Below are 14,807 nucleotides of genomic sequence, written 5' to 3' on the forward strand. Positions count from 1 at the left end.
ATATGCAAAATGGCCAACCTCCTGATCATGGGTGTTCCTTGAAATCTTTCTGACTGTGAAGATGTGATAATCCATTGGTTCCACTGACCGCCTCTAAGAATGTAAGATGAGAAGGTCAAACTATGCCCATTTGCTTTTACACTTCCTTAAATTCATTTTCTGTAATAGTGTTGCACAAAATTCTGACACCCAGTTATCACTTCAAAGATCATTGTACTCTTCCAAGAGAGCCACTAATTCCATATAATCATCCTCCACTGCTCATTGTGTAAACAAGGTAAGAGCCATTATAACACTGGTGTTCAGGAACTCATAACAAAGAATTAGCTTTGCATTTAGCAATTTACTTTACATTTAAGGAAGTAACAACATTTGAATAGCCAAGAATTACATATATTTTACTTCATTTTTAGCTATTAAAAAAAAATGCATTGATAGTAGTAATGTAAAATTCATAACTATATTTCAGGTTTTGAGACATGCTAATGAGAAAAATAAGCAAGTACACAATAAACCTTCTAAGCAACACCCAAAATCAGCTGCAATTATATTCAAGTTAGATCAAGCCACAGTAGCAAAACTGTCCAATATACCAACACCCCCTCAGACATGTCATTCAGAGAATTATTTAAACCAAAATATAAAAAAGTCACAAGCCATTCATTAAAAATTTCAAGAAAGAGTCCTCACTATGTAATACATTACTCTATATACTATATTTACCAACCTATTTACCCAAAAAAAAAAAAAAAAAAAAATGAAAAACGACTCTGGACTGTCTGTGGTACTGCTAGCCTACCTTTGTTTCTCCCTTCTACCCAAACCTCTCTGCTCAGCTCTCTGCTCACTGTCACTGCTTGACAACGTCCTCTACCTGCCACATGGACTTAGCCCCCTCTTCAGAACTGCTAGCTTAAAATTTGGCGCAAATGCAAATTAGATTTAGTTCCACGCTGGTGTTGTAAGCATGTGCACGCATGATTCTCCTTAAAGGAGAAGACGGCGCTAATACTGCAATCAACTGTACCTGCTGCCTGCCATGGCATGGTGTTACAAAACCCGGACTTCACGTGTCCGGTTTTGAATGATATTTGTAACTGGACAATTTCTCAGAAAACCAGACAGTCCGGTCAAAAAATGGACAGCTGGCAACCCCACCAAAGGATGGATATACAAACAAATGCACACACAAGTATATTACTGTTGATTACTGATGAAATTCATTGACATAAAAATTGTTAAATTTCACAGCCAATTAATAACAATGAATAACATAATGTTCACAAATGAAAGCAGTACATTTACATTTGCAATCATCATTCCTCTAACCCCAAAACAAAATCCAAACACAACAGAAATAAATATTAACAACTCCTTACAACTAATGTCCTCAAATGTAAATACTACATTTATATTTATAACTATTAGTCACCTCACTAACCCTAAAAGAAAAAAAAACTACTTTAATGTGGAGGCTGTGCCCCCACAAACCTACAACTTATTTATACAAACTCCATAGTTAACTGCACAGCCAGAGTCAAACTGAGGAAAGTACATAATGGTCAATCTTTAGCAAGTCATCTGTAACATAATCTGACAAACTGTATCACTGATATTTTTTCACAAAAAACTTCAATGATTAAATGACGTTTGGCCAAATGTATTGTATACACACACACACACACACACACACACACACACACACACACACACACACACACTCACTCACTCACTCACTCACTCACAGACACACATGCTTACCCATTCTACTGAATGGTATTTCTTAACTAAAACAGTAATTTCAGAAGTTAAAAAATAATAAAGGTAAATTCTAAGCTTTGTTCTCTTACAAAATGTAAAAGGTAAAAATAGTCAGCTTTAATATGCCTTATTGTGTATTTTAAAATGACTGCAGATTCTGCTAATCTAAGTCATTATACAGGGAAGTAACCTGGAAGGTACTAGATGCAAACCAGAAGGGTTAAAGCAAATAAACTAAGCTTAAAACTAAGTAACTAATTTATAAACAAAAGTCTATAATACTTGGTTTAAATAATGTTTTTTAAGTATTTCCAAATACTGTACATCAGCTACAAATCAATAACAAAATTGACAGCTCTTAATCCTTTTTAAAAAAACTACTCTGCATGAAATCAGAATATGAATTGCACAACAGCACTTGTAAGCAGCTGTGCATCAACAGCATACTGCCAAATCTAAACTGAAGCCAGACAAGAGTTTCTATGAAGTCATTAATTCATTAACCTGGCCCCATGACATAGAGGGATAAAACCTTGACTACAGCCCTGTCAATGTATATTCACACAAAATCTCAAGGTACTTGGTGGGTAAAATGTAAGGAAGTGGCTATTGCTAACTGTCATCATGGAGAGGAGGGAAGCTGATTTGGCTCACAGCAGTGGAGACAACTACTGTTGAGTTGGCAATCAGCCGCACATGGAACCTAACAGACCCACACATAATAGTCAGTGCTGTACTTAACCAGAGAGGCATATGTGGTAGCAAAGCATGCCCTATTGTGACTATCAGCAATTGTAAAACCAGTAAACTACATGTGGAGATATGAGTTAGAAATGTTCACAAGACTTCATTAGTGTTCTCCCTGTCATCTGACTTTCACCTTCTGGGAGTTAATGGGTTGATAAGTCTCTCCAGATGGAGGAGGATTAGGATGCTCATGACCTGGCCAGGGATGGGTGGCTGTTGACCTGCATGAGAGGAGTGACTATGCTGATAGGTCACAAGCAAGGAAGGCAAATCTCACAAATTAGCAAAAAAAAGAAAAACTGCAAAAGCTTAATAAAACTCAGAAGTGTAGATGAAGTTGAAGGACAAGCAGGCCACTGCTCACGGCTTTGGAAATTTTAGCCCAACTGCACAGTGCATAGAATGCATATTGTAACAACTGATATTCAAAAGCTTCTCAGTCAGGTAAGTGCACTGATCTTCCCCTTCATTCGCACGAACAGAAAAATCTCCCCATCATAGGTTCATAGGTAAGTGCTAGGCTAGCTGGCCTTGTGGACCACATTAAGCCTAGCCAATTTCCCTTTTTGTGCTCAAAATAAACATTTGATTATAGATTGACCTTGCCCATCCCATGGTCGATAATTATAAATAAACCCTAATGACAATAACTGGGATCATATCCATGGATAATTTGAGGGGACCCATGCATGGATAAAGCATTTATGAGCTGCCTCTGTTCATTATTAGTACAGGAGGTAGTCCTAGGGGTGAATTTTCTCTTACCCATCCATAGAGTTAAGTTATGCTTGAAAATGAACAGGGATGTACTTTGATGTGTATGAGGAGTCTGCTCCACAGCAGCGGTATTCCCTATAAGAAATACCTGTCCCTCCAAACCATTCTGTTGATGTTGCAAAAGAGGTTTAGATCCCTAGACTGTATTTCTGATTCCATTTGGCTTGCTGATGTGCAGTAAATCCATCAGTAATGGGTCTGAGGATGCCATAAATGCAAGACACAGGTCGCCTCTTAGCAGTCTGTAGGATACCGAGTATAGTGACAGGACTTTGAGTTGGTACATGTAGGATATGTTGTTTAGGCCTTGTATCATTTTAGTACGATATCTCTGTGGGCTTTCCAGTTGTTGCATCTGTCTGGCAGATACATGCCAAAGGGGGCATTATATTCAAGGAATGGCGCAATTAGGGATGAATAAAGGGGGGCAATGACGTGCTAGGAGTTCCTGTTTTGACAGCATATAATGTCAACTCTTTGTGTGTTCCATGTTGCTTTCTTCATAGAGATTCCAGAACAGTACAAATGGGTTAGAAGAAGCAGGCATTTCTTCTGTGGTTAATGACCAACAAACAAAAGACCAAAAATAAACAAATCACTGGTATTGTGTTTTTTTTATTTCTTCTGTGGTTATCTTTAAGTACTATCCTGGAATGTGGACTTGCTGATTGTAAGGTAGCAGTTAACTGATGTGGACTGAACTGTACATTCTGAGCACCACTGTTGCCTGATATATAGGGCATGTTGACAGAGACACTCACAAGGATCTACAGTTATACTAATTATCAAACAAAGCTTTATTTTATATGAACAGGTAGGCTACATTATTCCATTCTATATTTGGCAGACTTGCCAGTCTTAACTTGCTCTTATCCTTGTCTAGCAAAATTTTCCATTGCTATGTATTCCATCCTTGGCATATTTCATCTGCAACCACATCTCTCTGCAAAATCCTTTCCGCATTTCATCTGCTGTTTTTTTTTTTAACTTTGTCATACCTTAACCTTTAACTAGCTTTAACTAGCTATTCAGATGAACTGTTAAAACTGCAAAAAATCGGAGGCTGAATTGAAACAAAAGTTGGCAGAGCATGAGGCTTCTCAAGAAGAGTGGTTTCAAAAAATAGTTGTTTTAGAAGATAGAGCAGGCACATTATATGTAGAATTAAGATAATTCCCCACATTTTAACACAACTGGATATTTAGATTAATGTTCATGTTTTAAATTATAGGCAAGAGTTGAAAGTACAAATAGCAATTGGACTACAGTTTCACAGCTGCATTTGTTAACTGAAATGGCATATCATGTGTATGTTCCAAATCTAGCCATGAGAAAGCAGAGAAGACCAGTAATAGTACAGATGCAATCATACCAAAATAAAGAGTTGTTCCTGATAAAACTGAAGCAGAAAGGAAGATTATTAAGAGTTGGGGATAGCAGAGCATTTGTAGAAAGTAATTATTCACTGTATAGCAGCAATCAGAGAATGTGGCTGGTGTGAGATTCAATCTGCTATATCCAGCTATCCCCAGAATATTGTTTCCTAGAGGATCAAAGGCATTTTTCTGGCAGAACAGGCTAAGGAGGAAATAAAGTTTGTCCAACAAAGTGTGAGCCAGCAAGCAGAATGGGGACACTGCTTCTCTTTCTTTTGACAGCAAACCCCAGAGAGAGAGATTTTGCCAGTGAAACATCTTCTAGTTTTCCAAAGGAAAATGTTTGAGACATATAACGTGAGCAGATGCTGACAAGAGGAATCTGGAGGACCTTGATCTTGAACCAGAAACTGGTGTGAGATGGCGTTATTAGGAAAAAAGTCCAGCAACATTGTGAAATTAGTGAATAAATGGGAGACTGTAAAACATCGGTTACATTGGACATAGAAATACATTTTGAACGAAGTGTGTGAGAAAAACTGAAATTGTTGAACGTGTTAAACTGGTAGGTCATCTGTAAATCATATACCACATTTTGTCATTAATGTTTAGAAGGACATAAGGAAGGAAATACAGAAGTAAATGCAAGTAAAACCATGTTTAATCTTATTAATTGTATAAAAAACTGTGATGTCACCTTTTTATTATATTATAAAGCAGTTGTCTTTACTGTGCAGACAGTGGTATTTTAAAATGTGAGGTGGGGGGTGTCTTAACAGTGACTGTTGTATATGTTAAACCAGACCCACAGACTCAAAAAACATGTTTATTTCATCATAGTTTGGTGTTTCCTACATTTTAACACTACTCTAGGACTATTTACAGGTTTTTAAATATTTTTGTATGTAATTTCTGAGTCTGACCACATGGGGTCTGGCATATTGAAGTAATTATGATTGTTTAGTCTTCCTCTAGGTATCTCACAGTGCAGTGCTTGTCTGTAAAAAATTACATCATACAGGCCTCTTTCTTCCTAAAGCTCTTGTCACTGCATTGATTTTACATGCATACACTGCTATCTTTTAGTCAATCAGTTTTAAGTAACATTTCATGCCATTCAATGACTACTTAAAACACAAGCAGTGCAAATGCCTCAGAACAGATTTTCAAAGTGCTTTTTACTGCTGCTTCTTTTTAGAATGGCTAAACTGCAGTCTTTTGTAAAGCCTGAATTGTACTGCTTTGACTCATCTCCCATCCCACTTCGCACCTATCTTCCCTAGCTGTCAAAGTGCTAAGGATAATTTGAGCCGTTACCTGCTGTGATTGACAGATCACAGCAGGAGAGTTGACTCATGTACTGTTTCCTTGTTCTAACCTTTACTTTCTGTATGGGTAGTGGAAGGACCAGGGAGCTGTGAAATCACAGCATGAGTGGGTTTTAGGACAGCAGTGTTGATGGCAGTTTGGGGAGGGAAATAGCCAGAAAACTACCTGGGGCCTTGATGACATCAGTGAATTGGAGACTGCAGCAAGCTTTTCCAGGGTGGGACAGAAGTTTTTTTGAAAGTGAAACCACCACAGTAGAGTAAGGTACTGTTCTAGTGGAGAGAAACAGTCAATTTAAAAATATTTTAAATGCTATATTGTTTATTCATAGCAGGGACAGTAAATAGGTAGAAAAAAGACAGAGAAGTTGAGCATTTAATAATAGAATCCCATTGTTGTCCTTTAAAAAAATTAAAACTAGTAAGTACTTTTTCTTAGTTGTAAGCCACACAGGCTTTACCCTGTAATAAGATCAGAAGTGCTGGACAGAAGAAAGTTAAATATAATTTAATGATCATGGGCTGTTGTGGTGGAAGAGTAAATAATTTACATTATATGTAGAATTAACATAATTTCCCATATTTTACATAGCTGGATGTCTAGATTAATTTGCATGGTTTAAGGTATAGACAAGAGTTTTTAAGCAAATAGGCTCAGAAAATAAGGCAAAATGATGAAAGGCATGGTAAATAATAGCTTTCTTGCATTTGCAAAACAATTCACTATTTTCACCATTAGCAAATGTTCTCAATGGGAGATGAAGTCTACAGGTCTAGGAAATTAACCACAAGAAGGCTGAATAATGTGTTTTGAGTGAAATTTTCAAGGATTCTTTCATGCATCCATAGAGTTACTGCCAGTTTTTTTGTGTGTGTGCGTGTGTAAGCACTTAACTATAACAGATCTGAGCACTCTTTTCTGAGAGAAATGTACAATGCACAGTGAAATTTACATTTAAAAGGTACACTGGCAGGCATTTCAGTGAAAAACAAAGTTTAAAACTGTGGTCAGGAGCTTCAATAATGATAGAAGAGGGGACAAAATAAAAATAGTAATGGTAAACTGGTGGTAGTAAGGAACTATTGGCAGGGTAGGAGGATTAGACTGTATTTATATTCCACCAAAAACTGCTGTTATGGGGCTTAAGAGAATTTTTGGCAGAAATAATCAGCTTTCAACAGGGAATATTATTCATGGGTGGGGACTGGAACTTACTTTGCAACAGTAAGGATATATTAGGAGGGCTTGAAAGAAAAAAAATATAACAAAAGATGGAAAATTTCTGAAAAATATATGAGAATATTTGGTACAGAAAATGTAATTCAGTAGTAGAAACTCAGACAGAATTCACATTATTCCCCAAGGTTCAATAACTGGGCTAGACTGGATAGAAATGATATTTAACAGGAACATGTGTATTTAATTGAACACTTTGACATACATCCAATAGCTATTTAAGATTGTGCATTAATAAAAATTAAGATAAAGATGCAGGATAATGAAAAAAAGACACTGTCACTTTCCTACTTACCTGATAAAAAAGAGGAATTTAGGAAATGAGTGGAAATCATTCAAAAGTTATTAGGGAAGATAGAAATTTCTTCATTGGGGATAGCTAGTTAGTGAGACAAAATGAAAATGGAGTTTAAAATCATGGTAAAAATAAATGCAGGATATCTAGCAAAGAAGTAATAGGAATTAATTAGAAGGGCTGACAAAGGCTGAAACATTACAGAATAAGGGGAATCAAATGGGAGATGAAGAAGAGCAACTGCAGAGTGCTAAAGGGAAAAAAAAATGGTATTTGGGTAATATGTATTCTTTTAGAAAGATTTCCATTAAGCTGATTGCAAGATTGCAAGTAGGCAAGAGGGGGCTGGAGTTTAGAGGAAAAATAGCACAAAAAACAAGGTATTAGGAGCAAATTTCTAGAGACAAAAAGGTAATAGAGTGAGATGAAGCCAAGCAGATGTTTGGACTTCAGGTTAGAAACTACCTTTCTAACCAAGGACTGACAGTAGAGTAAAGCAAATAGAAAGAAATAGATGAAAGAACAGCTCTAGTAGCATTTTAATTAAGTTTAGAAGAATACTTAGTGTAAAAAAAAATGGATAATTAGGACACACAAAATACTGCATAATAACTATAAAAGTCAATCAGTGGAGGTTAGAAAAGAATGGGAAGAGAGACAGGAAAAGACAATTTACAAAAGAATAATGGGGTGACATCTTTATGGCTCCCAGGCATGCAACAAAGTTCAGACTGTTTAGGATTTTTGCTCGGAAGTATTTGCTTAGGTATATGTACACACCAAAGATTTCCGACACTTTTTACTCAGGTAGGCAGCAAATGATAGAGGTGTGATGGGAAAAAGAGGTAACTGGGATTATTTTTTTCTTGGGGGGAATAATGAGTATGTTGTGGAAGCAAATGATGGTAATTAAGGAAATTATTATTTTGAGTTGCAACATAGGATCTGAATTGCCTAGATATATAAAGGTCTTATTAAGTTTAATGCTACTGGCTACCAAAAAAAGCACCTACTAGAAAATGGAAACAAAAATCTAAACCAGCTGTAATCAAAACAATGAATATTGCAAAAGGAGATGATAGAACAAGTGCTGGGATCTTTTGAACAGGGAATGAGCAAGTTATACAGAAATAATTTTCTGGGAGGAATACACATGCAGAATACTGTTCAGGAAGAGTGAGGTTAAAGGGAAGGGAAGAATTCAACAATTTATATAATGGAGTAAATGATAATTGTTGAAAAGAAAACAAATTGAAATGTACACTGCATGAAAATAATCAAAAGTGTCACTATGGTTCATTTTCTTTTTTATTAATGCGTTGTTTCAGTTTATGATTTAATAAAGAAATTAAAAAATGAGTAAAAATTTTACACACTTGAAACAGTTAATAATGTGTATGGATTTCAAATTAAATAACATCTGGTCTTCTTAGCTGATAGTTTTTTATTTTATTCGCACAGGAGGAGGCTGGCAGGACCAGGTGGGTGGTCTTGTGCCAGGGGTAAAGATTGGCAGATCAAAAGCGCAGCTGCCACTACGGGTGGATGTGGAGCAGTTATCACTGCCAGAAGGTTTTGTTAAAACACTTAATGAACATCTTCTCCTGGTATACACTGGGAAGACCAGACTGGCACGGAATCTCCTGCAGGTAAACATAGAAGTGCATACAAAGCACTAGAATGGATGATGGCAGAGAGACTTGATTTTAAGTGGACTTTAGTATTTTACATTAATTTTCAAATTTGAAAATTTGGAATATGCAAGTCCTTTTTTCCACCTTTGGAGTTTGTATTCTCAGTGCATGTATTTATATTAGGTGAAAGATCTCCTTGGTGAGTTTTTGCATTGGACCTTGCACATGTCAACATTCATTCTCATATGCAAATAACATATAAGTAACTTCCTCTGTAAGAGGGGAAAAGCACTAGTTGACAGACATGCCAGAGTATGTTGTAGAAATCCTTTAATCCAGTCTTATATCTGTTATATTACATGTAGATGAGGTACTAAATGGAGCTAGTGCTTATTTCATTTGTATCATAATAACATCCCCTACTAGTAACACTTCTAGCAAAATTCCTGATAGCAGTGCATAATGTGAGCTGAGGTGGAAGGTAAGTAGCAGCAGTACCACAGGCAGAAATTGTCTCATTTATTCCAAGGGTCATTACTTGTTGTGTTTCCATATGGCCTTGATAAACATGTACCACAACCTCTCAACTTGGAAACATCAAAAATCTGGACAAAAGCCCATGAATAATAGGTACAAATCTGTACACTGATTAACATAAAAATCTGCATACAGAATTATGTAACCCTGCCCACTCCAATGGAATTGTGGGATATCAGCTTTCAAACGCAAACTGAAGAACAGACAATCAAAACATGGACCCAGGCCCAGACCCTGTAGTAAATGGTAACCATTTTTTTTGGAAATGTGGAGCAATGATGTTCATTGGGAAGGGAGATGATGATGAACCTTAGGATTTTGTTTCTTCTGGTGACTTGCAATATGTGGGTTTGCTAGGACTTCCAAAAGTCATTCTCCATAGCCTACTGATCAGTAGCATAGCTAGAGTTTGTGCTGCCTGGGGCTGTCATTCAGTTTGCCACCCTTCCCCCTCACAAAATCATGGTCGAATGTTTTTCCCCCATACACAGTCCTCCCCCCCTGCTGCCATTCCACTGTCCCAATACTTGGCTATTTTGCCCCATTTACCATAAACACTGTAATGTGCATACTGCTTTACTTCTACAGTGATTATTTGGATTTCATTTAAAACTTTTATTTTACATTTTATAGCACAAACACTAATAGACATCTGCTAAACAAAGCAATACAGTCTCACAATGAAAATAGACTTCGCATTAAAACGTATCTGCCCTTGAAAGTAAACTCACATTCATTGAAACATCTTTGAAACCCACATTCAAAAAATGCATCTGGCCAGCAGCGGATAAAGATTATCTTTGGGCTGTTTTCAAATCATAGGCCCTTTGCACACGAAACATACATGTGTTCTTTGCTACACCTTCCTGATTGTATTAAGTTATATTCCTTGTATAATACAGCACACTTGTTAGGGCATGTTTTAAATTTGTTTTGAACATTTTTCCAGTAAGCAATGAAACAAAATGCATAAACCAATAATTCCGAACATTTCCATCATAAAAGTCTACTCAAACTTCTACAATCCACCAGTATTGGTAAATATGCACAATCTCTGCAGAAGTAAAAGTCATTTAAACAATTCCGCATTAAAGAGATCTGTAACTAATGAAGAAGTTGCTGCTAACAAACAACTTTAAATTTCATTGTTTCATCTACAAATAAAGTGCCTGTTATCCTTGAGGAATAAATTGCTTGTTACATAAAAAAAAAAATAAGCTACTAATATTGTACTAGGGAATGGATGGGAAACTGATAACAGGCTCATAGTTACTAGGTATCTCTGCCAAAGAGGACATTCACAGGACAGCAGAATCCACTACCTTTAAAAGTACAACACAGTATCAGCAAATTATCTAAATACTGTGGGAGTAGAACCCACAGCCTTCTGCATCAAAAGCAAGTATTCTACCTGTTGTGCTACTACCACCCACAAACAGACTTGGTATAAACAGAACTAAACTTTGCATAGATAATATAAATTGGCCAGCATTTGCAGTATGTTAAACGGACTTAACCAGCCAGCAGCACAGATAATGTAAAGGCTCCACAGGAAATGAGATGAAATAAAACTAAATGCAGGTACACACACAATTTATAGAGTTCTGCTGATAAAATACTGATGTACGTTAAACGGACTTACAAAGCCAGCAGCACAGATAACATAAATGTAAGTCGGCTATCAGATAATGCCATAAATCCACAAGACTTACGGACTTTTGCACACCAGCAGATATAAATCCACAACTTACACAGCCAGTAGCACAGATGACATAAATGTAAATCGGCCAGCAGATAATGCCATAAATCTGTAAGACTTACAGACTTTTGCACACCAACAGATAAAATACTGATTACTGATGCAAGTTAAACAAACTACAGACTTACACAGCCAGCAGCACAGATAACATAATGTAAGTTGGCCGGCACTGATGAAAAAAACTAAATGCATCAACGGCCAGCAGATAAATCTAAATACAGCAGATAATGCGATAAATGCACAACAACTATAGCAGTTGATGGCCAGAGACTTACAAATAAACTACGAAATTCTGCACACCAGCAGATATTAATGATCGAATGAACTACGGACTTACGCCAGCAGATAAAATAATGATAAAGATAAAATAATGCACAAGTAACAATTGTTCTTAAGGCCCTTAGATAACAGTTGTTTTCTTACCTGGAGGCTGGGATATGTCCACATGTAGGGGGACTCTGCAACATTTAAATGATGCCGCCTGCACGCTATCACTATTATATTTCCTATCCTCTTTCCCTCTGAATCCAACAGGCAGTAGTTGATGTCATCACGCACCCTGTAGGCCGGTGATGCATGGTGACATCAGCCAAAAATTTAAAGTGGCAATACAAAAAAAAAAGCAAAAATGGGAAATTCGGAAATTAATGGGGCCACTCGGGAATTTGTGGCACCCTAATATTTTGCCCTCAGATCCGGTAAATACAGAGGAATTTGGTATGGTTGAGAGGTCTGGCATATAGCTTACATCACCAGCTGTTTTCATGTGTTTGCATATAGTGCATCCTGACCCTTTTTCACCAGGGGTGCCCTAGTAATGAACCCTAATGTAGGATTTGTCGATCAGAGCAAAGATCTGCCTTATATCTTCTTTGGCATTCAGCCCTTGTATAGCTGTATGCTCATGCTGGTCCTAATTTTATTTGTAAGTGAATCTTTTTTAACAGTTTATTTCTGGATCGGAACTGCTTAGTTAGTCTTGCATAAATATCACTTTAATGAAATTCATTTAATTTGCATCACAAGTACTGCCCCTGACACCACTATTGTGAAGCTTAATCTCAATCAACAAATAGTCTCTTTTCTGAAACAAATGATAAGATGAAACATATGGTTGTTAATTTCAGATATTTTTCATTAGTGTAATACATCAGTGTCTTAGTTGCTTAGTATTACAAGCTGTTCATATAAATGTTACAAAACAACTGGTTAAATTATTTTCTAACTTGCAGGATGTGCTGAGGAACTGGTATGCCAGGCTGCCTGCTGTAGTGCAGAATGCAGACAGCTTAGTAGCAAATGCCGAAGAGTGTGCCAAAGCTTTCAGCAAAGGTAATGACTACTATATGTGTGCTTGAAAACTGCATATATAATGCTTATATTTTTACATTACTTAATCTTATAAACAAGGAGTTATACCCCAGGAGGGCCCAACCAAAAAAAAGTCAGTTTTGCATACAAATGCTGTGCTTTACTTCATTGCTTACTTAAAAACTTGTTCTAAGGTTTGGTTTGCCACTTTAAATTCTCGTTCCTCAGAGCACTCTTTCTTAAAATGATTCTGCACATTATATTAATAACATGTTTGATGTTTCAGTCAAGAAATAAATATGAGTTAAGGAGGATTTATGAAACATTGGTGGCAAGAATTATGGTAAGAAAGATGTTCTTCGTGTTTCACTGTTGCAGTCATTACATTTGGGTAATCTGGCAGGTTGCCCTCAGTCGGCCTGATTAACAAAGTCTTGGGTCCTGCGTCGGTTGCTGTACCTTCTTCCATGATGTCAGGTCGTCAGGGGTATTAAACATGCAGCCGACATCATTACATCAGTCTTTCTTGCTGCACGGTGCCCAAAGCAGAAGCAGTTCGCAAGTGCCGATCGGCCGACTCCTGAAATTTTCATTTTCGAGTTTCAGAACCGAAGTCTTCAACTAAAAGCCAAGTACCCCACTGGGGAAACTTTTTCTTGCTCCTTACCGATGTCAGTAAAAGTTAATAACTGCATTACTTGTGGGAAGCAAATACCTAATGAGGATTTTCATTTGTACTGTATTCCTTGCCTAGGCCCTGACCACAACGTGCCTTGTTGTCGGTTTTGTGCTAAATATAATCAACGCACGATTAAACGTCGGTATATTTTTGCTTCTAAATATTTTGGCTCAAGATTTAACTATCCAGAAATGTCGTCGGTTAGCAATCCGACTACTGGAATACCTAAAAAACACAAAGAAAAAGACAGAGACAGACCGTCGAGGTCCAAAACCGACGATGATGCTTCTCCTAAGCCAGTCGCCGGTTCGCTGGTACTCAGTGAGGAGCTTTCGCAGCCCCTGATACCCACTACGTTTGATTCACAGGCCTCTACTGAGACCCATTCAGAGTCCAGTATGCCGCGAGATGCTTTAAGTATTGAACCCGCGGATGTCTCTACCTTAGATGGGTCCGGAGCCGCTGTGCAGGCACCGGCTTCTGAGGGTGTTTTCAGGTCTAAAGATTTGTATATTAAACTGATGCCATCTTCAAAACTAAGGCCAAAATCTACTTCTGTGTGTAAAAATCTGATGCTTTGGCCACGTGTACAGGCCCCAATACCTAAAAAACAAAGGATCAAAATGGCTGAAGATTTAATTACCTTGATCAAGGTTAGCCATCCCCCTCCTGCTAAGAGGCCTAGGCAAGGCACTGATTATGTATCTTCAGATCAGGTTTCTATTTCTTCTGATTCTTTCTCTAAACAGGATTTATCTATACCTACTGTGGTGGTGGTGCTGCGGTAGCATTGTCGCCTCACAGTAAGACGTTGTCCTGTTCGATTCTCAGCTAGAGTGTCTTCTGCGTGGGGAGACATACGTGAATGGGCATACCTTCGTTGAAGGTTGTGCATCAGGGCCGGCAACTCGGCATGTAAAAATCTACTGCCAATCATTAGCGGACAGGAGTTCCGCTGTGGCGACCCCTAACCGGGAAAAGCCAAAAGACACAACAACAACTTATGAGGAGGACTCTGATGCAAAAGATTCCATCCCTTCTGCTTCTCCCCCTGAGGATTTCTCTTTTGGAGAAACTTTACATACCTTAAGGGAACACTTCCACTGGGAAAGTCAGGATTTCTCTGAATCTAAAAAGAGACTTAGGGATTTTCTTCTTCTTCCTCAGCATAGGCCTTTGGCTATACCTCCTGTTCTAGACATTGTTGATGATGTTCTTTCAGAATCCAGTATGACTCCTGATTCTCTGCCTCCAGCTCCTAGTAAGCCAGACATACTACAGGGTTCCTGACTCCCACAAATTCCTTTTCAAAAACCTTACTGCTGATCCTGAAACTATTTCTCAGGGTCCCAAGGGCGTTAGGGCC

At 37.6% G+C, this 14,807-nt stretch overlaps 1 protein-coding gene across 1 annotated transcript in view; it reads left to right on the forward strand.

Annotated features, from left to right (window-relative positions):
- The window catches only part of FCSK (fucose kinase), a 1,855,962-nt gene that overhangs the window by 1,793,910 nt on the left and 47,245 nt on the right, over positions 1 to 14,807 (forward strand). Inside the window, exons 20-21 of the mRNA XM_044081314.1 lie at positions 8,983 to 9,170; positions 12,684 to 12,783. Of these exons, the coding sequence (XP_043937249.1) occupies positions 8,983 to 9,170; positions 12,684 to 12,783 (288 nt within the window). The remainder of the gene's footprint in view (positions 1 to 8,982; positions 9,171 to 12,683; positions 12,784 to 14,807) is intronic.

This window comes from Protopterus annectens, chromosome 8.part0 (assembly GCF_019279795.1).
Source record: "Protopterus annectens isolate FY-2018-M chromosome 8.part0, PAN1.0, whole genome shotgun sequence".
Lineage (NCBI taxonomy): Eukaryota > Metazoa > Chordata > Ceratodontiformes > Protopteridae > Protopterus > Protopterus annectens.